General features: G+C 61.2%; 1 protein-coding gene and 1 long non-coding RNA gene across 2 annotated transcripts in view; one reads left to right on the top strand and one right to left on the bottom strand.

Moving 5' to 3' along the window:
• ADGRA1 (adhesion G protein-coupled receptor A1) overlaps positions 1–19,156 on the bottom strand; it is a 207,620-nt gene that overhangs the window by 143,793 nt on the left and 44,671 nt on the right. Inside the window, exon 3 of the mRNA XM_051982798.1 lies at positions 1,487–1,558. Within this exon, the coding sequence (XP_051838758.1) occupies positions 1,487–1,558 (72 nt within the window). The remainder of the gene's footprint in view (positions 1–1,486; positions 1,559–19,156) is intronic.
• On the top strand, positions 9,888–11,033 carry LOC127552235 (uncharacterized). Its single transcript, XR_007951308.1, has 2 exons — positions 9,888–10,086; positions 10,336–11,033. It is a non-coding gene; the product is annotated as an uncharacterized LOC127552235 (long non-coding RNA).

Here is a 19,156-nt window from a genome sequence, read left to right as displayed (position 1 = left end):
CAGCCCAGAGGAAGCCTGGCTCTCCTCTATCACATCTAACATCCATCCCTTCTCTCCGCTCTCGTGATTCTCCCCTGTCCGGGCCCCCACCATCCGTCACCCTTCCCCCATTCCCTTCCTTCTCCAGTTCAGGACCCGGACTCGGGGAGACCTGGACTCGAAGTCAGCCTCAGAGGCTCACCCGCGGTGGACACACCCCCTTCCGGCGTCTCCCCAGTCTCCTCATTTCTGAGGTGGGGGTAACAATGTCACCTCCCCCCAAGGGTTGTGGCGAAGAGAAAGTAACATTTGTATAGCACTTTGCAAGCTTCATAGCAAGCTACATGTGCCAGCAGTTACTAGTATCGCGTTATTCAGTTAGCATTCCCCTAGCCTACTTTTAGAGGCATCCCCACAGCCTCCCCTGGGCCTGGGCGTCCCCGCGGCCTCGCTTGTGCCTGGGCGGCCCCGCCGCCTCCCCCGGGCCTGGGCGGCCCTGCCATGAGCCCCCTTCGGGAAGCCGCCGAGTATCACCTGCCCCAGGGGACAGACAGAGGCAGAGGCCGGGGGTCTGAGCCACAGCTGGGGCCGGGGGTCTGAGGCCCCGAACAAAGCAGGCCTGTGGCCGGGACCTCACGCTCCGCGGGCACACACGGGTCTGCCCGTGACAAGGAGCAGGGATCGCCCTCCCCTCCAGCGGGCACGCTCTCCCCCCAGCACTTGCTGCCGCCTCTCCCAGGCTCTCCACTGTCTGCAGCCGCTCCCCAGTGAGCGGCGACCGTGCCGGGGCGTTTGATCCAACACTCGACAAGCTTCCCTCTTGGCACATGATGCTCCCCCCGGAGATGGCTCGTGGCTCTCGCGCCGTTCCCGTGGCGCTCTGGGCATCTGGCACCACAGCCTGGGTCGCCGTGACCTTGGGCACCCGCTTTCCTCCTTCAGGGGCCAAAGAGCCTCGTGGCAGCCCCAGGTCCGGGGGCCTTGGGAAGGGGGTGGGGACCACCCTTTGCTTCCGTAAGCCAGGTCTGCCAGGGTCCCTTAACCTCTGTGACCCCAGGAGATGCCTAGAGCTGAAGGCACAGAAACGGCAGCTGGAAGGTCTGGGGACTCCCCACCCCCAGAGTTCCCGGCGCGCAGGAGTCCTGCTGGCTCACACCCGACTCCAGTCAGGCCGAGCCCTGTGAGATGGGGGAGGGGAGAGTCTGAGGCAAGCCCCCCAAGGCAGAGGCCGGGGACTCTGGGACCCACCGACAGGGCACTGGAGAGGTTTGCCACGTCCTTCTCCAATGTGTCCCCATTTCACAGACAAGAAACTGAGGTAGATGGGGTGAAGTGCCTTGCCCAGGGTGACTCAGCTAGTCAGTGTTTGAGGCTGGACTTGAACTCAGGCCTTCCTGACTTGAGACCCAGCATCCCACCCACGGGCCGCCCTTTCTGCAGGTGGGGACGGCACAGACAGATGACCCGGGTCTGGGCCCTCCCCCGCACGGGCCGGGCGGATACTCACAGACGCTTGAGCTGCGGCAGGCCGAGGAAGGCCCTGGGCTCCACCACGCTGATCAGGTTGTTCCTCAGGTCCCTGGAGAGGAGAGAGGCTGTGGTCAGTCCCGGCCTGAGGACCAGGGGCCAGGGAGCGGGTCTGGCCGGGATGTGTGAGCCCCGAGCGGCCGCCCCAGGCTCCTTCCCCCGCCCAGGAGGGGCCGGGCAGCACCAGCTCAGCTTGGGGGGGCCGGTGACTGGCGGCTGCTGCTGAGGGGCCACAGGGTCCGGCCACGCCCCCCACGCCCCGCCCCCTGGGGAGGCTGAGCTTGGGCTCCGGAGAACCCCAGCTGGGGGGGGTGCAATGGCACCATCTGCTCTGGGACCTCCAGGTGCACAAGGGGGAGGCCCGGGGGCATCACTGCCTGTGGGGGGCTCAGGATGGCGCTGCTGCAAAGGGACTCCCTCCCTCCCTGCCCCCTTCTCCCCTCTGTTCCATAACCCCTCCAGCCCCACCCCACCCTAGCTCCGGCCTCCCGGGAACTCCCAGCCGAGAGCGGAAGCCGGGCCCGGGGACCCAGAGAGGCACCGGGCCCAGGGCGAGGGGCGGAGCGGAAAGCGTCAGTGCGGCAGCGCTGTCCCCGCGGGCGCAGAGGCTGAAGGAAGACCTGGGCAGCGGTCCGGGAGCCCGTCCCGCCCTGACGCAGAGAGAGGCGCCCACGCACACAGAAGCACACCCGTGCCCGTGCACAACAGCCCCCCCATCCTAGGAATGGAAAGTTCTCCCCATCCCTGGCCCCCTGGAAGGAGGACCTCCAGGAACAAGTGCCCCGGCTCCCAGGAGCCCCTGGGGCCGGACAGCTGCATGGACGCGGGCCCACTGACGGACAGGTGGCACTGGGGGGGACCCGAGGCTGTGGGAGGGGGCTCCCTTCTCCCTTTTCAGAGGGTTCTTTCCTTCCCACAGTTGGGTGCCCTGAGCCTCTGGGGGCAGACAACCTCCAGACACACGAGGGGGGCTCGGGCGAGCCGGAGCCCTAATATTGCCAAGGAAAGGTTTTTGCCGGCAGGAGCTAGTGCAGGGAGCACCCAGGCCTTGTGGGAGCAAGGGACCCGATTCAAGACCCCCTTGAGGGCAGGCTGGGCCTGGGGGCGGCAGCCCCTCCTGCTCTCTCGAGGCTGGCTCTACTCCTGGGGCAGCCCGGGGTCACCCCTCGCTGCTTTTCCCAGATGCTACTTGAGAAAGGGCTGCCTGTCTCCGGGGTCAGGGCCTGGTCTGGCTCCTTCCCGGGCCCACATTCCGGCCTCTGCCTGACTCCGCTGGCCGGAGAACGATGGGAAAGGGCGCGTGGGGAACAATGGGCCCCAGAGCCGACCGGCCTCCCCGGACACTGGGGCCATTCTCTCGCCCGAGCTGGGGACGAGCCTCATTAAGTCCAGCTGAGGGATGAAAACCGAACCGGGGGCTGCGTGCCGACGGCTGCCAGGCCGAGCACTGGGCATCTGCTTGTTCCCCCCGCCCTGCGAGGCGGAAGGAAGTCTTCTTGGGGGCAGCTCAACAAGGTTCCCATTCATGCTCCGGGGGGGGGGAGGAGGGGGCTTCCAGACCTTGTCTGAACGGGGCCCGCCACGAAGGACCGGCCAGAGACGCCCCTCTCACCATCTGAAGGTCAGGCAGCTCGCAGACAAACGGCCCAGTGTGAGGAGGGCCCCGGGCCCCTTCCCACGGACTCACGCTCGTCCATCAGCAGATGGATTTGATTTCCAGGGGGAGAAGAGCCCGTGTGGGCCCTGACGAGCCGGCAATGGTGAACCCCAAAAAGTGAATGGGCATTCCCCCAGAACGCCCACCTTTGGCCCTGGGACTCAGCACTGAGAGGGCGGCTGTGGCAAGGAGCCTGGCCAGGAGGCAGAACAAGGCAGAGGCCAGGAAGAGTAGCACCTTCGAGATGGGGACCCGAGGCCCAAGTGGGAGCCCCGAGGACCAAGTGGGAGCCCCGAGGACCAAGTGGGAGCCCCGAGGACCAAGTGGGAGCCCCGAGGCCCAAGTGGGAGCCCCGAGGACCAAGTGGGAGCCCTGAGGCCCAAGTGGGAGCCCCGAGGACCAAGTGGGAGCCCTGAGGCCCAAGTGGGAGCCCCGACGACCAAGTGGGAGCCCCAAGGCCCATGGAGCAGATCCCAGGGGCACTGGGCCACCTGCCTCTGCCCAAGCACCCTGGTGACCACAGACTAGCCAGAAGCTGACCAGCTCTCAGTCATTGCAAGCCCTAGACAAGTTGCCTCCCCCAGTGGGTCTGAGCAATTAAAACAACCTGGCCCGGCCGAGCCCACCCCTCGGCCGCCTGGGACCGCCGGCCCTCTACGAGGCATCCCGGGACTCAGGCTAAACGGGGCGTGAGTTTTGGGTCTCGGTGGACGGCCTGGGAGAATGCTGCCCCGCCCCAGCCCTGCCAGAATCAGGACCGGGACCTTGTCACAAGGGCAGCATTTCATCAGCAGCTCTCTCGGCTTCTGGCTTTCCCGGGCAATCTGAATGGGCGATCTCCAGAAAGCCCCGGCTAAGGGGCTCTGGCCCCCTCCCCCCTCCCTCTGTCTCTACTTTCAGAGCCATGTGCTTGCGAAGCCCGGGCGTGCTCACCCCTGCTCCGCAAGGACACCATGGGGGGCCAAATGCAAGAAGGCGATAGATGTGAAGGCCCCACCTCCCACTCTCTCCGCTGCGTTCACTTTGATCTTTCCGGAGGATTCCGAAGGCCCCGGGTATGGTGTCGCGAGGACACCCCGAGATCCAAATCCTCGTGGAGTTCCCGGCACCAGAAAGCCCAAGCAGAGAAAGGGGCCTGGGGGCTGCTTTAAGAGATCAACGCTGCTAGTTCAAGTATTCTAGACGCTTAGGAGAAAGAAGGTGAATCGTGCCCATTTCTCATACTCTCACCACCATTGAAGGCACTTCTCAGTACCTTCCTGCCCACCGGTAGGGGGGCAGCCCTCGTCGCTCACTCAGTGGATCCGGGAACCTGCAGAACTTCAGGGACTGCCGGCCCGTGGGCCTGCAGGGGCCTTGCCTGCTCTAACAAAGGAAAGCGTGGACTGGCTTCCCGGAGCCCTCTGGGCCTGGGCCGGATTCATGGCAGCGTGTGGGGGTGGAAGGACCCCCCACCCTTATAAAAGCTACAAAAAAGGCAGGGGCTTCATTCGTCCTGATCCGGAGACTAGTCTGGCTGGGACAGGTGTCATGGGTTCTAGACTGATGCCCAAGTGAACAAGACCTAGAGAGGGCAGAGACTCTTGGGACCAACAAAGCCGACAGAACCCAGGATCTGGGCAGCAGTGACTGCTGCCCGGGTGGGCAGGACTGCAGGACGTCCCGCCCCATTCTGAGCCGCTTTCTTGGGGGGCCCCAAGAAGGAACAAGGCCCGGGACAAAGCTCAAGCCTCTGCAGATTGCTCCGGGGGAGGACGCGGACGGGGAGCTCTAAACAAGCCCTGCCAGCTGGCCAAGGGAGGTGGGCTTTCCCATGGGGGGGTAGTGGGAGCCAGGAGACGCAGCCGTGGGCGTGAGGGCCTTTACTGAGTCTGCTCTGCTGGGGTGGAGAGGAGACCCTGCCCTTCTCTGTGATGGCCCCACATCTTCCACACTTGGTAAGGGACCAGGCTTTCAATTCTGGTGCCTGGAAGTGGGTATGCAATCACAGCCCACGAACATGGCCTCTGGGAGCCTCCCCCTGGCTTCCCTTCCCAGGGGTGCTCAGAGAGAAAGGAGAGAGATAGAGAGAGACAGAGACAGAGAATGGAGGGACAGAGTGAGAGAGACAGAGAGACAGAGACAGAGACAGAGAGAGAGAGAAAGAGACAGAGAGAGAGAGAAAGAGACAGAGTGAGAGACAGAGAGACAGACAGACAGAGAGAGAAGGAGAGAGAGAGAGACAGAGACAGAGAATGGAGGGACAGAATGAGAGAGACAGAGAGACAGAGAGACACAGAGACAGAGAGAGAGACAGAGACAGAGAATGGAGGGACAGAGAGAGAGAAGAGAGGAGCAATGAGACAGAGAGACAGAGACAGAGACAGAGAGAGACAGAGACAGAGAGAGAGACAGAGACAGAGAATGGAGGGACAGAATGAGAGAGACAGAGAGACAGAGAGACACAGAGACAGAGAGAGAGACAGAGACAGAAAATAGAGGGACAGAGAGAGAGAAGAGAGGAGCACTGAGACAGAGAGACAGAGAGAGAGAGAGACAGAGACAGAGAATGGAGGGACAGGGTGAGAGAGACAGAGAGACAGAGACAGAGAGAGAGAGAAAGAGACAGAGTGAGAGACAGAGACAGAGAGAAAGAGACAGAGTGAGAGACAGAGACAGAGAGAAAGAGACAGAGTGAGAGACAGAGAGACAGACAGACAGAGAGAGAAGGAGAGAGAGAAGGAGAGAGAGAGAGACAGAGACAGAGAATGGAGGGACAGAATGAGAGAGACAGAGAGACAGAGAGACACAGAGACAGAGAGAGAGACAGAGACAGAGAATGGAGGGACAGAGTGAGAGAGACAGAGAGACAGAGACAGAGACAGAGAGAGAGAGAAAGAGACAGAGACAGAGAGAGAGAGAAAGAGACAGAGAGAGAGAGAGAGACAGAGAGACAGACAGAGAGAGAAGGAGAGAGAGAGAGACAGAGAGAGAAAGAGACAGAGACAGAGAGAGACAGAGACAGAGACAGACAGAGAGAGACACAGAGACAGAGAATGGAGGGACAGAGAGAGAGAAGAGAGGAGCACTGAGACAGAGAGGAGGAGGATGCTCCTGGGCCTGTTGGACCTTTTTCCTTCCCAGACCAGGGTGACCTTGGTCACTTCCAAAGTCAGAGGAAGTGTGGGGGAGATAGGGAGCACCGCCCCCGGCGTCTCCTTGGCAACGGCCCAAGGGAAGTGAGTTTGTGGGAATGGATACTTTGTAGCACAAAAGTAACTCTCAACCTGCGAGGCGCAGGTGGCAGAAGAGGAAGCGCGCCCCCTGGTGTCGGGAAGTCTCTCTTAGCAAGGGGGAGCAAGAGCCGGGTCTGAGCTGAACCCCGGGCCAGGGGTTGTAAGGGGGAGGGGGAGCCTCAGTCCTGGGATGGGATTCTGTACGTGTGACAAATGGGACTCTGGGTGGGGGAAAGGCGGGAGGACGGCCCGGATCCTCCTGGAGGCGGGGCTCTCCCTCCCTAAGGAACTTTCCTGCACTTCCTCGTGCCCCGGCCTCCATCAAGGGCCCTAATCCTCACACAGGAGGGACAGGAGGGGCTCGCAGCCCCTTCTGGAGGTGAGGAGCCGCTGGGCCATAACTGCTCCTCGGTGGGGGCGGCTGAATGAGTGCTGGGACGTGAGGGAACGGTATTCTTCTATAGGAAACCAGAACAGTTCCAGAGAGGCCTGGAGAGACCGCACAAAGGGAGACGGTACAAAGGGAGACCGCACAAAGGGAGACCGCACAAAGGGAGACGGCACAAAGGGAGACCGCACAAAGGGAGACGGCACAAAGGGAGACGGCACAAAGGGAGACGGCACAAAGGGAGACCCGCACAAAGGGAGACCCGCACAAAGGGAGACCGCACAAAGGGAGACCGCACAAAGGGAGACCCACACAAAGGGAGACGGCACAAAGGGAGACCCGCACAAAGGGAGACGGCACAAAGGGAGACGGCACAAAGGGAGACGGCACAAAGGGAGACCCGCACAAAAGGAGACCGCACAAAGGGAGACCCGCACAAAAGGAGACCCGCACAAAGGGAGACCCGCACAAAGGGAGACCGCACAAAGGGAGACCCGCACAAAAGGAGACGGCACAAAGGGAGACGGCACAAAGGGAGACGGCACAAAGGGAGACCCGCACAAAAGGAGACCGCACAAAGGGAGACCCGCACAAAGGGAGACCCGCACAAAGGGAGACCCGCACAAAGGGAGACCGCACAAAGGGAGACCCGCACAAAGGGAGACCGCACAAAGGGAGACGGCACAAAGGGAGACGGCACAAAGGGAGACCCGCACAAAAGGAGACCGCACAAAGGGAGACCCGCACAAAGGGAGACCCGCACAAAGGGAGACCCGCACAAAGGGAGACCGCACAAAGGGAGACGGCACAAAGGGAGACCGCACAAAGGGAGACGGCACAAAGGGAGACGGCACAAAGGGAGACCCGCACAAAGGGAGACGGTACAAAGGGAGACCGCACAAAGGGAGACCGCACAAAGGGAGACGGCACAAAGGGAGACCGCACAAAGGGAGACGGCACAAAGGGAGACGGCACAAAGGGAGACGGCACAAAGGGAGACCCGCACAAAGGGAGACCCGCACAAAGGGAGACCCGCACAAAGGGAGACTGCACAAAGGGAGACCCGCACAAAGGGAGACCCGCACAAAGGGAGACCCGCACAAAGGGAGACGGCACAAAGGGAGACCCGCACAAAGGGAGACCGCACAAAGGGAGACCCGCACAAAGGGAGACCGCACAAAGGGAGACGGCACAAAGGGAGACCCGCACAAAGGGAGACCCGCACAAAGGGAGACCGCACAAAGGGAGACCCGCACAAAGGGAGACTGAGCAGAGCCAGGGGCTCCCTGTTCACGGCAACAAGACTGTGGGAGGCTCGGCTGTGAAGGACGGGGCTCTTTTCAACAACGCGATTCCGGGAGGGAGAGAGCCACCGGCGCCCGGCGGGGGAACGATGGAGACTGTCCGTGAGGACTTGGTGTTTTCATTTATTTGTGGTTTTCTGGTTGTGGGTTTTTGTTCCTCATTTTCCCCTTTGGATCTGATTTTTCTTGTGCAACGCCACGAATGTGGAACCGTGCGCGGAAGAGCCGCACCTGTTTAACCCCTAGGGATTGCTCGCTGTCCTGGGGAGGCGGGAGGGGAGGGACGCGGGGAGAAAAGTCCGGAACGCACGATTTTGCAGAGGTGGATGTTGAGATCTGTCTCCGCGGGTATTCGGGGAAATAAAGTAACATTTAAAAAATCGAAAGAAAGAATTGTCTGTGTCACAGCCCTGTGGCAGTGGGGGAGGCAGATATCAGCAACCCATTTTACAGATGCAGAAACGGAGAGAGGAAATCGTCCCGTGGCTGGTCTCGGTCTGAGCAGGGCTTTGGCTGGGATCTGGGCTTCCTTCCCCCGGGCTGCGCTCTGAGGAGCCGCTCCCAGCTCCCCTCAGCTCTCACCCTTCTCTGGAAGGTTCACCTGGGGCGGGGCCGCCCCCAGAGCCCATAGGAGTGAGAGGCCACGTGCTAGTGATACTGCCGGGGCTGCGAGGCCCGTCCCCCCCTCCCCAACTCCTCCCCCCCCCCCAGCAGAGCCAAAGCCGAGCCCTCAGCCCGTCACGTGGCCACCGGAGCCCAAACAGGAACGGGCCTGGCCGCCTCCCGTGTTGATGTTGGCGCCCCCGCTTGGCTCGGGTCCTAACATAATGAGGGCCGAGAAGCCGCCCATCCCCTCCGGCCCGGCTCTGGTTACTTCTCAGGGCTCCGAGCTGGGAAGTCTGGAAAAATACGCCAGGGTGGGGATGCTCATTGGGGGGGGGGGGGGAGTCACGTGGGAGCTGGGCCGGCCGGGGCTTCCGCAGGGCACAAAGGCACCGAACTCTCCACAGCTCTTAGAACAGCAGCCCCCTCCGGGGGGCACAGGAGGGAGGCCAGCCATGGCTGGGCAGGAAGGAGGGACCAACAGCCATTCTCGGGCCATCTCCGGCCCAAGGCGGGGAGCCCAGGTGGGAGGGCACCCAGGTGGGGGGTACCCAGATGGGGGGGAGTGCCCAGGTGGGGGCAGTGCCCAGGTCAGGGGGGCGCCCAGGTGGGGGGGAGTGCCCAGGTCAGGGGGGCGCCCAGGTCAGGGCCTGAGTACTTCTGTCCACTCTGTCTCCTGCCCCTCACTAACCGCCACACTGGTTACCTGGGGCAGTGCCGGTGGCCGGTCCCACCCTATTCCCCATTATGTCTGAATATGAGACGAAGCTTAGACACAAACTGGACGCCCTCGGAGAGGGACTTCTCCTGTCTGGAGGCTCCCCAGGGGCTGAGCTGGATCAGACCTATGGGGAGTCGCCCGAGGCTCCTGGAGACTCAGAGGCTAGAGGGGTTCGCCCAGCAGCAAATGGTGGCCCCAGGACCTCAAACGGAACCTTCCGCCCCTAAGCCCAGGCTTCTTCCCCTATCCCCTGGCTGCCCCCCTTGGATAGCATCTGGTGTGGGGGTGGCCACTTCAAGCCCCAAATCCTGGCAGCTCTGCCCAGCACATCCGAAACAAGAGGCTTTGGGGGTCAGTGGACTCCCCGTAATGGAAAGGAAATACATTTGATTCAGAGTAGCCACTGAAACCAACAAAAGGGGCGAGGGGTGAGGGGTGAGGGGCGAGGGGCGAGGGGCGAGGGGCTCCCGTTTCTCCATTCCAGGGTGGCCTTCCCAGAGCAGATCACAGATGCCAGGACTTGGGTCATCACTGGCATACAGCTATGGCAGGGGAAGGCCCCCAGTGGATGGGAGGATGAAGGAGACCTGGCACCTTGCCCAGAGGAGTCTTCTGAGCCCACGAGGGACCAGGGCTTCCACCTAGGGATGGAGGACCACCTGGAGCCTTTTTTCATGGGAACCACTCCCCAGGTCTGAAGCCTGCGCCCATCCCCCTGCCCCTTTTCTCCTCCCTGATCCGGACACTCACCAAGCTTGCCTTGCTGCTCAGGGAGGGAGGAAGGGCGGCTCTGGGGGGGAGGGAGGGGAGGGACAGGAAGGGACCACGGCAGTGTCGGGACAGAAGAGCACTAACCAAGGACAATTCTAGACCTTCTCCTCAGGGCCAGAGACCATTCTTCACTTTCCCTCCTTCTCTCCTTCCCATCTCCTCTCCTGCAGCTGCCAGGTATTATCCGGAGACCCAGGCCCGGCTCTGGGCGAGCGTCTCCGGAGCCTCCCAGCTGTTAGTTTTGGGTCCTGCTCCACTGTGACCCTGGAAACCCTTCCCCCGCTGAGCTCCCCGTGACTCCTCCTCACGCCAGGTCCCCATCACCTGGCCATTCACGAGGCCGTCTCCAGCCCCCCTCACCCGCTCCCCCAGGACCAGCGACGGGGCCCCCATCACTCCGACACAGACGGTGCTGGAAGTGGAGCGGGCTCTGCATTCACTGTGGGCACGATTTCTGCCCAGGAGAAAACCCCCGCCTGCCTCGGGCTGCTTCTCCGACCCTGTCCGCTCCAGCTCAGGCCCGTGCTCCTTCCTCAGGGCTCACCCACCTGCCTCAGCTTGACTCCCGTCTCCCAGGAGACTCCGGTGAAGGCCTGGGAGCAGCGGCCGGAGGGCAGGGAGGGCTGCCGGAAACGCCCGCCGGCCTCTGTTCACCCCGTGGTTCGTGGCCAGGGAGCCTCGATGCTTCCCCAGTCCCACAAACCTCCGGAAAGGATGGAAATCATGGGGAACTTTCCTCTGGCCTTCGTCCAGCCTGTGGGGAGGAGTGTTACTAAATGGCTGCGGCCAGGGCTGAGCCGGCCCTTTTAGTGGAGAGATTGGGGTCCATTTGGTGATGAAAATGCCATAAATCCCGAGCTACAAAGACTCCCCAGGTGCGAGTCCGCGTTGGCCACTTAGCGGCGCTTCCCCCAACAATTAGAACGGTTCTGAAAGCTCCATTAGTTAGGCAGTTACCCATTCACTTAAAGGAATAGAACAAGCCCGACAGGGCCTGCGAGTCTGCCCCGGAGAGGCCGGAGCCTGCCCGGAGACCAGCTGTCCAGCATCTGAGCCGGAGTGGGCAGGGGTCTCTGTTCCTGAAAGCAAAACCAGGTGGAAATAAAGAGGGAAGTAAAGGCTGGGATGGAGGAGAAATGGAGGGGAGGCTGTTCTCAGGAGTCAGGCATCTGGGGTGCTGTGGAGCAGCAGGAATCCCACAGGGAAGCGTTGGGGGTGATCCTCAGGGATCACTGGCTGTGCCCGGCCCCCGGCCCAGGACAGAGCAGCCTCTGACGGTGGGGGCTGTTTTTACTTGGATTTACCCCCTTTCCTGGCATTCTGTCCACAGGAGAGCTGTCTGGCCCCGGGGGCTTGTGGCTCAGTCATTGTCGGGGTTTCTTGAGACCGTCTAAGACTTTAGGAAGAGTCTGCGCTGTGTCAGGTGCTGTGAGTGGGACAGGCTGAGCTCAAGGGCTTCCATCCAATAGGGCCCCTCAGGGGATTCACCAAAGACGCCCTGACGTGGGGGGCAGGGGAGGTCGCCTCTGGGTGTCCTCGGCCGTGGGACCTGGCGGGAGCCGGAGGTTCCCAGAGCAAGAGCCGGGGTCACAAAGCACCCAGGTGTGGGGCTGACCATGGCCATGTGGAAGGGACAGCGAGGACAAGAGGACACACCTAACGGGTGGAATTGTGAGAGAATAACGTGCAGTAAGCTGGGGAAGCAAGGCTGGCCAGGTTTGGGGGCTTCTAAAGCGGAGGATTCTCTATTTGACTCCAGAGGCAACAGAAAGCCCGCGCTGAGTAGGGGAGCAGACTTTCCCCTCAGCACAACCTCTCTGGCAGCTGTGAGGAGCCCCGGGGAGAGCCTTGGGGAAGAGGAACAAACCCCAAGTTCTCCTCTCAGTCCCAGGAAGGGGCAATGGGAGAAGAGGAGGGCTGGCAGAATGGAAGGGAATGGGCTCAGCAAGATCTTGGCTGGGGAGGTGAAGGACAGTGAGGAGTCATCCCTTGATCCCACAGCCTCAGAGGGACTGATCTGGCCTCCCCTTGGGGAATGGATGCAGCCACACTCACTGGAACCGGGGACGGCTTTCCCCGGCTTCCTAGAGAAGGCCCATGTGCCTGGGACGGTCTGCATGGGCAGGGGTGAGGGCTGGGAGGGACCGGGGTCATTGTGCCCATACGGGGGAGGAAAAGGCACAGAGAGAGAAGCGACTTTCCCAGCAGGATGGTGTCTGCTCCCAGGCCCAGCATTCTCTCCGAGGGACGGCGCCGTCTCTAAGGGCAAGCGCTCATTTTTTTTTTATCTGCTAACTCTTTTCTCCCCTTAAAATGCTCGGCCTCCCCCAGCGTCCCTCCGGCTCTCAGCCCTTTCAGTCTGCCCTTTCGGGAGCTGGCCAGGGTGCTTTCCCGCCCTCCCCGTGCCACGTCGTCGGCTCCCTCCCTCCTTCCCGCTGGCCGGGCTCTCTCCAAGGCTCGCAGGTCTCCCCCGCTCTCAGGTGGAACTCCCCAGGCTCCGTTTCAGAAGTGACAACAAGCCCGGCTTCTCGGTCAAAGGTACAGATGTGATTCTCCAGGAGAGTAGGAGCTCACGCGAGGCAGGGGCAAGGGGAAGGGGGGGGCGAGCCCCTCAAGGACACAGGAAGGCAGCTGGAGCTTGTTCTCATGGGCTCCCATGTGGAGGAGGAGGAGGACAGGCTCGGGGCCGAGGTTAATCTGCCTCCAGGTTCTCTCTGACAGCCTTGGGGTGGAAGCCAGTGGGATCCTGGGAACAGGGCTGGACAACAAAGCGAGCCTGCAGAGCCTGCCCCGTCTCAGGCCCCGACCCAGCTCCCCGTCCATCTGCAGGCCGCTCTCTGTGTCTTCCCTGACTCCCGAACCCTCGGTTCTCGGAGCTCGTCTCCCAAGTCGGCTGCCTCCGGGCTCGGCTGAAACCATCAATATTCTATGCAGACTCCATCCCGACCCGTCAGACAGCCAGGCGGGAGCACTGGCTCCGTGTGAGGGGGAGAGAGGGGAGGATGGAGGGACGTGGCGAGGATTCGGGCACTTTATAACCGGTCTCGCCTCGTGTTCTCACTCCATGTGGAGATGTGCTGTCCCAGATCTGGGCCAAAGCCGGCCGAACGGCTCCGGGACATTGTGCTGCCGGTTTTGGAGCAACCACTGCCCGCCCAGCTCCAGCAAGAGCCCCCGTCAGCTGCCCTTGGGACAGCCTCGGGGTTCAGGGCCTGCCATGTGCTTGCTTTAGAGTGGGGTCACTGAGACACGGTTTCACCTCAGAGACTCGCTGGGAGTAAAAGGAGAAGGGGTTCCGTTTATCCATCAGGTCCTAGTCCCTTTTGGGGCCAGAGAACCGGGCGTCTGCAGACTCGCGACTAGCTTAACTGAGTCAGAACGAGCCTTTGGCCCCGCCGCCATCGCCGCACCCAGCGTCCCCAGGAACAGGCCCCCTCCTCCCCTGGGCTCTGCCACAAGGTCGGGTCCAAACCCCTCTCTGGTCACCAAAAGCCAGCGTCCCCCTCTAGTCCCCAGGACCAAAAATAGACCCGTTCCCTTTGAATTGAAAGCCTTCTCCCCACGGCCGGGGGACCTTTCCAGAGTTATCACAGCCCATTCCCCGTCCCAGGCCCCCCATTCTGGCCTTTCAGACAGGACCTGTCATCTCTGCTCGCCGCACCTTTGTGCTGCCCGTCCCCCACGCCTGGAGCCCTCTGGGGGGGCCATTTTCCAGCCATTTTCGTCCCGATCCGTAGTTACTTTGTTCCAACATGTTTATATTATATTTTTATAAAGGGAGCTCTTATTCCCCTTCCATCTCTCGGTCCCCACTTCCAGCCCAGCTCCTAGCAGCCCTTTATAAATACTGGGCGATTGACAGCTCATTCTATGACTGGCAGAGCCATCCAAGGGCAGACTAGGGAAGCAAGGGAGCGTTTGTAAAGGACCCACTGTGTGCCAGGCCCTGTGCCGAGCCCTTTACAGATGTTTCTGCACAGAGCGGAAGGGCTTTTGTGGCCGAGCAGCCCCCTTCGGGAGAGGAGGAAGCTCTGCAGGTCCCTGGTCCTACGGAGGACCCTGGGGAGGCCGAGCCCTTCTGGGGAGCCCTGCGGGGTCCCCGCCCATTCTAGCCCCTCCATGAGGGGCCGGGCTAATTAGAGAACAGAAGGTCAGGTGCACGCGCCGAGCATTCAGGGAACATCAACATTTCTTCTCCCTCAAGTTCTGAAACTTTCCTTTAAAAGGTATTTTCAGAACCAAGCCAAGACCCTTAGAGAACGCAGCCTGCCCCTCCTCCCCTCCCCCTCCCGGCCTCATTACCCAGCCTCCCGACATGGGCATCTCGAGCTCTGTGGCGCCTCCCCCACCTTCTTGGGAAAACTCCATGGAGGGGGAAGGAAAGAAACCCCAGGCTTGTTTTCCTTTCGTCTCCCAGCTGGCGGGCTTCTTCCCCACTCCGAGGGGGAGGTGAGAGTGAGCCGGCCTGAGAGCTGCCGCTCTCCCAGCTGCAGAGGAGGCCTTTTAACGGCACTACGGCCACCGACCCAACTGGGCTTTACGGCCAAATGCTGGGGACTGGGCGGAAACAGATGCAAGACCCTGGTGGGACCCGGCTCTTCCCGGCCCCGAATTACATGAGCAGGGGCACAGAGCAATCCGGTGCGGCCCTTCAGGGCGCAGAGAAAAGGGGCCCCCCAGAATAAGGCAGAGCTTCCCGAGAGGTGGGCAGAAAGCGCCCGACGAGGGCTCTGAAGATGGGGCTGGAGCCCAGGAACGAGGGGAACCCAGAGGCTCCCACCCAGTTAGCTGGAGGGGCTGGCAGGGAGAGACACCTCAGGGCCAGTCAGAGGCAAAAGGGCCGACAGCCTGGGAAGAAATGGCCCAGAGCCCTGAGAAAGAGGGCTCCGGGTGACAGAGCCTGGGGTCAGAGGTCGCGCCTCACCCACTGAATTAACAAAGCTGAGGAACAAAGCAGGGGGGGCGTGCTGGGAAGCTGGCACCCGAAGGCGCCGCTAGGGAGGCTGCAAAATGCCCCTGGATCTCCACAAGGGCTCGCCTGTGTCTGCCCCCACGGGGGCCCCCAGGAAAGCAAAGGAAGAAGAGAAGGACGCACAAAAGTACTTAGGGGCAAACTGTTGGTGCCGTGGACAGAGCATCCCCCACTGGGCCCCCAGGAAAGCAAAGGAAGAAGAGAAGGACCCACAAAAGTACTTAGGGGCAAACTGTTGGTGCACTGGACAGAGCATCAGGACTCAGGGGACCGCCCGCAGATCTGGCGCTTGACATGTACTGACCGCGTGGTCGCCTCCCAAGCCTCACAAAAAATGGGCAGCCGCTCTTTTCGTGGGGGCAAAGAAAGGAGAATAAGAGGGGCTGCCGTGAAGTGTGGGATGGCTGAACCTGGCCCTGTTTGCCTCAGTTCTCTGAGCTTTTGTGAAGGGCTTTGCCACCCTGAAAGCACCCCCTTAACGCTCGCTGCCCTTCCCACTGAATGGTGGGGGCGCGAGCCTGCGGAAGAAATGGCCCAAAGGACTAGTTTTAAGACACTTAGAGGAGAGTGGAATACGAGCTGACGTGGGGGTGGAGCCAGGAGAAGCCCCGCCCCGCCCCGCCTCCTCAATGTGAAGGGCAGCCCCCTTGAAAACTGAGCCCCCGTCACTGAGCTGAGAGTCCTGCAGCCCGAGGTATGATGACAACGATTTCCACGCTGAGAATGCTTTCACATTTGTGAAGAACTTGACAATATTATCTCATTTTATCCTCACAAAAATCCTATGAATATCCCCCTATTGTGGATGAGGAAACTGAGGTAAACAGGGCGATGTGACTTGCGCAGGCCACACAGCTAAAGGCATCGGGGTAGGATTTGAACTCAGGTCCGGTGCCTCCTGCCCCCTCCCGGGGGAGGTCAGGATTTGGGGTCTGCTTGGCCCCGTGGGCGGGCATGGGAGAGCTTTTTTCTGAGGGGGAGTGCAGCGAGGAAGTTATGGGGGATCAGGGCGTCCTCCCCGGTGAGCCCGAGAACAGGGAAAATGGGGGGCGGGGAGCAGCCGGTGGAGCACGGAGGCAGCAGGGACAAGCGGGGCCAGGGGTCGCTGCCCCCCCGAAGCCTGACCCGGAGGCAGAGCCGCCTCCAAGACAGTCTGTCCTTCGGGATGAGGGGCGCGAGGTCAGAATAATATAAAAAAAGGAGTCCCCAAAGTCCCCCAGGGGATGTGTGAGCCCGGGGACAGGGTCTGCACCCCACTTCTGACACAGAACCGGCAAACAGTCAGAGCTAAATCAATGCTTGTAGACACAAGTCCCGTGCCGTGCCTCAGTTTCCCCCTCTCTGAACTCACTGGTCTCTGAGGTCTTGGGACAGGACCCAAAGAAGCCCCCACTGCTAGACCTGCAGAGTCGGACTGAAATTTCTTCAAAGGGGACAAACTCTTTCCCAACTCTCCCCCTCAACGGCCGCCCTTCTCCCTTCCCTGTCAGGGTCTCGATGCTCCCTCGTTGCCATGACAACATTTCTCAGCATCTGGCCTAATAATAACAGTATCTCTCCGTCTCCAATAGCTCTGGGGTTTACAAAGCGCCTCGTGTGTCCTCCCACTGGCTTTTCCAGGCTCAGTGAACGGAACCTGGCCAAAGGGCCCGCCTGCCCACGGGGGGCTCCCAGGCTGGTCCTCAGCCCTTTCCCAGAGGGCCCCTCCCAGCCCTGCCTCTGCCCATTGCTCTGGCCCCATTGTTCCCTCCAATGCTATGGGGTCATGGGGCTCTCCCTGCAGCCCCCTGATCTGTGTCCCCAGCAGGGACCCCCTCCCCCTCCCCTGCTGCCCCTTCTGGTCGTCGGCCTTTCCCCAAAGCCGCTTCCTTTAAGCTGGCGCTGCCATTGGAGATTTTGGCTGCAGGAGGGGACGGAAGGGCCGGTCACCTCTGAGAGCTCAGACAGCTCCCCGGCTCGGCCCCCGGCTCCCAGAAATCCCCCTCAGCTTTTAGCAGGGCCCCACTACAGGAGAGCCCGTGTAGACGGCGTCTCCTCAAACACGGGCCGCCCCAGGGGTGGGGGAGGGGGGCCTGAATCATTCCTGGGGCTCGGTGTCCCACAAAGCCTGAGTGAGCTGGATGGCTCCCACCTTGGGCCCGAGCTGTGGCTCCGGGTGGGCCCAAACTCATGGCGATTCCCCCTGACAGCCAGATTCTCCATCCCTTCCCTCTGAGAGACGAGGCCCAAGCCAGGCCTGGGGCACCTCCCCCAAGTGTGTGTGCTCACCCCCTAACTGGTGGGAGCACACGTAGGGCCGGGGTGGAAGGAGGGTCCTTCCTGGGGGAGACAGGAGCCCCAGGGAGGGGCCTCCTCCATGCTCCCCGCCCCCCTCAGGACACGGGGGGCACAGTATCTGCTTCCTCTGCTTCTGGCTGCATGCGGAGTGCCGCGGCTGCCACCGTCCAGGGGACAGGACCCGTCTCCCCGCTGGCATCCTGGAGACACGCCTGGAGCCCCCGGCGCCGACAGGAGAATCCTGGCAAACGGCGGCTCGCTCCCAGCCCAGAATGGGAAGGTGACGGGAGCCCTGCTCGGAGAGCAGGCCGAAAGAGACCAGAGATAAATGGGACCGATTTATTGGCACATAAACAAAGCTTTTAAGGGAAAGTGAACTGAAGGAGACCCAGGCAAGGGAAGGAGCCATAAAACGCACATAAAGCATGGAAGGGGAAGGGGATTTTTCAAGCAAAATAAAAAGTGGGGCAGCGAACAAATAAGATAAAGAGCTTGGAGGAGGCAGAAATTCTGTCCCCGGGAGCTGCCTGGGTCCCCTCGGCTTATCCCGCACAGCGAGGGCCTCTGGGACCCAAGCTCAGAAAGCCTTGATTGCCCCAAGGACTTTTGGCTTAAAACCCAAATTATGCTTAAATCTCTTTGGACATTTTCATTCCAAGCAGGTTTTACTCTATGAACGCAGGGCTGTCGCCACCGCACGTAAGTCAGTAGAGGCTCGCTCTCAGCTGCTGGGGGGGTTGGGGGGGGCCCGGGTCTTAATCTACAGAATTCGGAACTTGGTACCTGGAACAGAGCTTAACTTGAGCCAGGAGAGAACGGGCATCACCCTCACACGTGCTGCTGAATGCAGACGGCTGCTCCTCTGCCACCGATGCTATCCTGGGCTCTCAGCGCTGCCCGGCAATCCTCCTCTGCCCCCCTTGGAGCTCACGCCCTCCTCCACAGACGCTCCCGGCCTTCTCATCCTTCCTGAAACCTCCCTGGCTCCTCCGCCCCCAAACACTTTCACTGAGGCTGAATTGGTTCTCAAAAAGGTGAGAGATACTTGGTGAGCGTCCCCTTCCCTCCTCTTCCTCCTGTCCTATCACAAAGGCTTTTGCCTCTCTCCGTATGACGCGATGGCCTTTCCGAGGCCTGCTCAGGTGACCCCATCCCATCCACCTCCTCCAACAGGTGGCTGCCTCTGGTCACCCTCTCTTGCACTTATCTTAATCCTCTCCTCTCCACTGGCTCCTCCCCTTCCTCCCACAAGACCCCTCTCTTGACCATCCTTCCCTGCTAAATATCACGGGTGTCGCTTCTGCCCTTTGAGAAGACCTCCACTCCCCCCCAATCCCTTACAATTCGGCCTCGGACCTGCTCTCTCTCTCTCAAGACATCTTAGCCACCAAAGCCGCTGGCCATTTCCCGGTCCTCCTCCTCCTGGCCTCCCAGAGCCTTGGATGCGGCTGCTCGTTTTCTCCTCCTGGATGCTCTTCTCTCCAGGTCTCTGGAACGCGGCTCTCTTTCTTTGTGTCTGTCTCTCTCCCCCCACAGCCTCCTCTTCCCGCTCCTCCCCCACTGAGCACTCCTTCTCTGTCTCCCCCTCCATGCCTTCTCACCTGGGTGTCTCAGGACTCTGTGCCCTCCTCTCTCCCTCTGAACAACTTCACCCAGTGATCTTATCCGTTCCCATGGACCTGACTGCCTTAATTCCTTAACTAAGCTGATAATTCTCAGCTGCTGAAACTGGGGGAGGGGAG

The sequence above is a fragment of the Antechinus flavipes genome, chromosome 2, assembly GCF_016432865.1.
Source record: "Antechinus flavipes isolate AdamAnt ecotype Samford, QLD, Australia chromosome 2, AdamAnt_v2, whole genome shotgun sequence".
NCBI classification, from domain to species: Eukaryota; Metazoa; Chordata; class Mammalia; order Dasyuromorphia; family Dasyuridae; genus Antechinus; species Antechinus flavipes.
Note: the sequence above shows the minus strand (reverse complement) of the source record. Positions and strands in the feature narration are given on the sequence as shown.